This window comes from Cebus imitator, unplaced genomic scaffold (genome assembly GCF_001604975.1).
Source record: "Cebus imitator isolate Cc_AM_T3 unplaced genomic scaffold, Cebus_imitator-1.0 Scaffold82, whole genome shotgun sequence".
NCBI lineage: Eukaryota > Metazoa > Chordata > Mammalia > Primates > Cebidae > Cebus > Cebus imitator.
In genome coordinates this window covers 3,799,253-3,805,188 of record NW_016107397.1, presented here as the reverse complement: position 1 = coordinate 3,805,188, position 5,936 = coordinate 3,799,253, and the positions used below count along the sequence as shown (strand labels likewise).

The 5,936-nt window shown below is 59.2% G+C and overlaps 1 protein-coding gene across 1 annotated transcript in view; it reads right to left on the bottom strand.

Moving 5' to 3' along the window:
- Nucleotides 1-5,936, bottom strand: part of TSC22D4 (TSC22 domain family member 4) — a 13,012-nt gene extending 7,076 nt beyond the window's left edge. Inside the window, exons 1-3 of the mRNA XM_017533599.1 lie at nucleotides 5,353-5,936; nucleotides 3,879-4,909; nucleotides 822-988 (exon numbers count right to left, since the gene is read on the bottom strand). Of these exons, the coding sequence (XP_017389088.1) occupies nucleotides 822-988; nucleotides 3,879-4,640 (929 nt within the window). The 5' untranslated portion in view covers nucleotides 4,641-4,909; nucleotides 5,353-5,936. The remainder of the gene's footprint in view (nucleotides 1-821; nucleotides 989-3,878; nucleotides 4,910-5,352) is intronic.

The window sequence follows — 5,936 nt, the reverse complement described above, 5'->3', positions numbered from 1 at the left end:
TTTTGAGGTGGAACCTCGCTTTGTCACCCAGGCTGGAGTACAGTGCTGTGATCTCAGCTCACTGCAGCCTCTGCCTCCTGGCTTCAAGTGATTCTCCTGCCTCAGCCTCTCCCAGTAGCTGGGATTACAGGCATGCACCACCACGCCTGGCTAATTTTTGTATTTTCAGTACAGACAGGGTTTCACTATGTTGGCCAGGCTGGTCTCGATCTCCTGACCTCAGGTGATCTGCCTGCCTCGGCCTCCTAAAGTGCTGGGATTATAGGCATGAGCCACCGTGCCCAGCCTACGCTCGTGCCCAGCCTACTTCTTATAAATATATATGTTTTTCTTCTTTCTTTTTCTTTTTAGAGATGGGATCTCGCTATGTTTCTAGGGCTTAATCTTGAACTCCTGGCCTCAAGCAATTCTCCTGCCTGGGCCACCCAAAATGCTGCAATTACAGGCAGGAGCCACTGAGCCCAGGCCTGATTCCCTATTCTGTCTCCAGCACGCATTCACCAGTGGGTTCCTGGGGTTGGCCAGATGATCTCTAAATCTGCAAGAGCTCTGGAATTTGACAACAATGACCCCCTTCAAACTCTAAAAAAGGCTGTGACCTGACAGTTCGGAGCCAGGGAGTCCCACCCAGCCCTCCTCACAGAGGGGGAGTGGGTCCAAAATCAACTGTGCGCAGTGGTTATGCCCAGGCCAGGTTTCTCTAAGAGATCCTCTCCAAGTTCAACCTGGGGAAGGACACCTCCCGGGAAGCTTCTTACAGTTACCCCAGGTGAGTGGAGAGCCTGAACCCCACGCCCCGCCACCCCGCAAAGCCCACCTACCTATCATCATCGCTGTCTAGGTGACCACTGATGGCCAACATGGAGTGGGCCAGGCTGAATTTCTGAGCTGCTACTGCTCCAAAGGGGTCTGGAGATTTGTGAGCCAGGCTGACATCCGAGGCGAAGTAGAGGGCAGGGGAGCTGGGGCGAGAGTCGAGTGGGAACACCTGGCGGTGGAGAGGAAGGAACACATGAAGGGAGAAGAGAAAGGAACCAGCCACCTTACAACTTGCCTACTAGCCTTCGTCCCTCTCCAACTCCCCCCTCTCTTTGGGGGACCCAGGACTCCTGTCCCTACCACCCCTCCCTCCTCCAGCTCCAGCTCCGGGAAAGGCATTAAGGAAGTACTAGAAGCAAGAAGTGGGTCAACCTGAGGCACGGGGGCAGTGGCGTATGGGATATTAGAGAGGGTCTCCCAAGTGGGAAGAGGCAGGGACTGATGGAAGAACTGAGAAGAGACCCAATGCCCCTGCTTCCCCTGGCACGGGACCCCTAATCAGAGGCTACTCAGAGTGTCTGCCTTCTGTTGTTTTTTTGAGATAGAGTCTCCCTCTGCCATCCAGGCTGGAGTACAGTGGCATGATCATGGCTCCCTGCACCCTTGAATTCCTGCCCTTAAGCGATCCTCCAGCTTCAGCCTCTCAAGTAGCTGGGACTACAGGCGTGTACCACCATGCCTGGCTAATTTTTTATTTTTTGGAAAGACAGGGTCTCAGTATGTTGTTCCGGCCGGTCTCAAACTCCTGGGCTCAAGTGATGCTCCTGCCTCGGCCTCCCAAAGTGCTGGGAGAATAAGCCACTGCTCCCAGCCTGTCTGCCTTTTTTTTTTTTTTTTTTTTTTTTTTTTTTTTTTTTTTTTTTTTTTTTTTTTTTTTTTTGAGATGGAGTCTTGCTCTATCACCCAGGCTGGAGTGCAGTGACATGATCTCGGCTCACTGCAACCTCTGCCTTCCGGGTTAGAGTGATTTTCCTGCCTCAGTCTCCTGAGTAGCTGGAACTACACGCACTCACCACCATATCTGGCTAATTTTTGTATTTTTAGTAAAGACAGGGTTTCACCATGTTGGCGAGCCTGGTCTTGAACTCCTGACCTCAAGTGATCTGCCTGCCTCAGCCTCTCAAAGTGCTGGGATTACAGGCGTGAACCACCGTGCCCAGGCGGCCCTCTTCAAATGACTCCAATGTCACCTCTTACAGAGGCATTTCCTCATCATTCACTGGTCCACTGAACTGTTTCATTTTTTTATAGCACCTAACATTATCTGAAATTAAAGTATTTATTGTGTCTCTCCCCTGCTGGAAGGTCAGTTTGCTCAGTGCTATTTGTAGAATGAATGGATCCTCAGAAACTGCTCCTCCATCCCCTTACCCACCCCCTACTCTCACCTTCCCTCTCAAACTTCTCCGACTCAGGTGGAATTCTGCTCCTGCGCTCTGCCCTAGGGTTGGGGGGGCTGGTTGTGGAGCTGGGGGGAGGCGGAGCCTGGGCGTGGACCCGAATAGCCCAACAGGCGCTGGGGGCGGCAGCAAAAAGGGCGGGGGCGACAGGAACATGACAAGACGCCTCTGTGAGGCCCCGGGAGGCCCCAGCTTCTCGGAAAAGCCAAGAACAGAGAGTGCAGGGTGGTTAGAGGGACAGACAGAGGAAGGGGGCCCAGGTGGTGTCCGCTGGCCCTTCTCCACCACTCCCCTCTCTTAAGAGGGAGAAGAGGCATGGGGGACGTGGAACAGAGACAGACTTTTGGGCAGGGAAATAGCAAAACAGATGCATGCAAACAGAAGACCGCCAGGAGGTGGGGGAAGGCTAGGGGGTAGCGGGCACTGGAGAGAGAGAGGCAGGGTCTGTGGCCCCAAGAAAAGCTCAGGCCAGACTTAAGGACAGAGAGCAGGGAGGCTGGTGGCCAAGGGGGTTTGCTTTGGAAGAGCCTGTGGACAGGGACCAATAAGAGAAACAGCATCTTCTCCCCTGGGGTGGGCGTTGAATGCAAGAGTTCAAGAAGAGTGGGGAGAAGAAGGGGGGTGCATCATGAGAGATGTGAGATTGAGGCCAGGAGGGGTGGGGGGGAGCCAGTCCTGACCGGTCCTGACAGGACCCAGACATCCAGTCCCAGGTTATTTTTATACTGTGGTTTGTGTCCAAGGCCAGGAAGGGGAAAGAGTTCGCATCCTCACACTCCCTGCCTTTCCCCAGCCCTCCGAGGTGTTATTTTCTCCCGCAGGACAGAAGTATCCAATCCCTGTGTCTGGCTTCTCGCCCCCACCCCGGGGACCCAGGCATCCTGCCCCCCCCCCCAGCCCAGACTTGTTCCTCTTTTGGAGACAGGAAGGAGAAGCAATACGGGGGCTGCATTCCTTCTCAGGTTCTTCTCGCCTGGAGGGAGTTGAGCCAGACAACTGGGGGGTGAAAAGGATCAACCAGCAAGCCCCTTCCCCATCCCAGGGAGGTGTTCCCCCTCCCCAGTTTCTCCATGACACTTGGTGTGCAGCAAAGCTAGAAGTGGGACTGCGATGGGTGGCTGGGGGAAAAGAAAGACCCCACATTCAGGATGGGGCTGCAGTGGAAAGAGACTGGCAGCATACAAGGCCTACCTTTTACCGTTCCTCCCCAAATCCTGGCAGCTCCTACCCCAGGGACCCAGCTACCCAGCTGGGGCTTCCACCCTCATCACCTAGAGCCAGAGGAGCTGAGACCAAGACAGAAGAAGGCCAGGTGAGGAGGCCACATATGCCAGGCTACGTGAAAACCAAGGCAGAGAATCAGAGGCCAGAGAGAAAGAGAAAGGGTGCAAAAAACAGGAAGGAGGCTGAGGCAGACAACGAAGGAGGAGAAAGGGTCTTGAGAGTGACCTGGCAGGCACAGAGAAGGGGGTTGTCTGATCTGATAGACAGGTGATGGAAGAGGAGGAGGGGTAGAGGAGGGGGGGAAGGAGGGGGAGGGGGAGGGGGAGGAGGGGGAGAGGAGGGGGAGGGGGAGGAGGAGGGAGGCAGAGGTGGGGAGGCCCGAGATGGAGGTCAGGCCAGGGCTGAGATGGGTGAGCCCTAGAACCCAGGTCTTACCTGCCCCATCTCCTCTGGAGCACCCAACTCCATCCGCAGCCGCACATCTACAGCCTTCCTCTGGGACAGTGGAGGGGTCCTGGCCCCTGAGCCCCCAGCCTCTGCTTCCATCCTCAGGGAGGGCAGGGGCATGGCAGCCCGAGAGGTGCCCCCGCTCTCCCCAGTCCCAGGCTCTGGGGGGCGCTGCTGAGGCGGGGAAGCCGACAGCGGGGGTGTCTCTGCCTTGGCTTTTCCCGGCACCACCAGCTGGCCCAGCCCCCCAGTGAAGGAGCGGGCCTGAGGTCCTGGAGAGGTCGGGGGTGGACGGAGCCAGGAGGAGGGGCCCTGAGACAGGCCTGACTGTGGGGTGGGGGTGCCCAGGCCGAGGCTGGCCAGCTCCAACCTGGAATCCAAAGATCTGCCCCCGGCACCCCCTGAGGTCCCTCGAATTCCCTCCAGGAGGCGGCCAAAGCTGTGGGGCTCCAGGTCTCGCTCATAAACATCCACACAAGTCCAGCGACCTCGGCGATAAGGCTCTCCCAGGCCCTGGGGCAGCTTCACCACCCGGAAACGGGAGGAGGGGGCCCCAGGTGGTGGAGAGCCATTACGGGGGGTGCCCTTGCCCCCCGGATCAGGGCTGGGCTCCCCATTTGGCAGGCGGGGCGGGGGCCCAGTGGGGGGCGGTGGGGCAGGGGGATCCGAAGCCGCTGGGCTCCCCGGGCCCTCGTAGTCTGTGGTCACGCTGGTGATTTGGAAACTACTCTTCTTCTTGCCCCCGCTCATGGTCCCCGGGGCTCAGGGCTGGGCCAAGGTTGGGGGTGGGCTGGGGCTCCTTGAAGGGGCTCAGGCACCCCTGGAACAAGGGGGCCACATGGTGGGGGCATCCGGGCCCCTGGGGACATCAGGGTCCGACATGGCAGGAGGGCCTGGCGGGAACCGGGGGTGCCTGCTGGGTGAGGGGAGAGGAGGAGAGTGGAGGTGGCAGGAGGGGGGAGCAAGGGCAGGTTTTTCCTGCTGCTGTCGCTGCTGAACTCCAGAGCTGAGTTTGCAAACTGGAAAAAGAGAGAGAGAGAGCGAGTGAGTTTATGTGTGTGTCTGTGTGAAACCAGTGGGCAGGCCACCTCCGGGGCTTCCTCTCCGGGGAGCAAAGTGGGGGAAGGGGAAACCGTCAGAGACCCAGAGACAGGCAAGAGATGACAAGAGACCAGGGCAGAGGAGACCGAATCCCAGAAGGCGCTCAGGGTAGGAAGAGGCAAATGGGTCCCAGAGTTGAACATTTCTCTCCTGGGATACCGACTCAGGGATCCTGCATTGTCCCAAGAGCTCGGACTCCAGGGCCTGGGAGAACCGGGGTGAAGCAGCTCCCCAGCCTGGCCCGGCCACCCAGAGAGACCTCTCCTAGGCCTCCAGCCCCCACCCTCATCCAAGCTCCCACGTCTCTGGGGCAAGCCCTGCCAGGCTACCCCCCAGCGCCCCGCCCAATCCCGAGCCCTACCTCTGGGGCCTCGGCCACTGATGTGAGCCTGGGGGTCCCTGCGCCTAAGAGGTAGGGCTGTCGGTTCCCTGGGGCCTCCTGGCCCCGGGCAGTGGCGGGGTACGCAGGCGGCGATCAGAGGCTGCCCCGTCCTCTTCGGGGGCCGCAGCTCTTTCTGCTAGGCATCTCCGTGGAAAGTTTGCTCTCCGGAAAAGAAGGAACCTGAGCCTCCTCCGAGGAGCCCAGGCGCGGCCTCTGAAGCACCCAGGGTCTAGAGACGATGTGGGAGGCGGCGGCGGAGTCCCCCGCTGCTCCCGGTGGCAGCCGGCGAGTTGGTATCCCGAGTCTCCTCCCGCGTGGCCCCGCTGGGTCCGTGTCTCCGCTCCTCGGCTCCCCTGGGTCTCTGCCTCTCCGTCTTTCTCTTTCTGGGCTGTTGACAACCCCCACACCAGGAAGTCCTGCCTCCTCGGGCCTGCTGACTGCTCCTCTCCTCCTCCTCCTCCTTCCCCTCTTCCTCCCCTTCCTCCTCCCTCCCTCCCTCCTGGGGCTCCCCGCCAGCTGGCCGGGGGCCAGGCCTGCCACAGCCGCTGCTGTTGCAGTTGTGG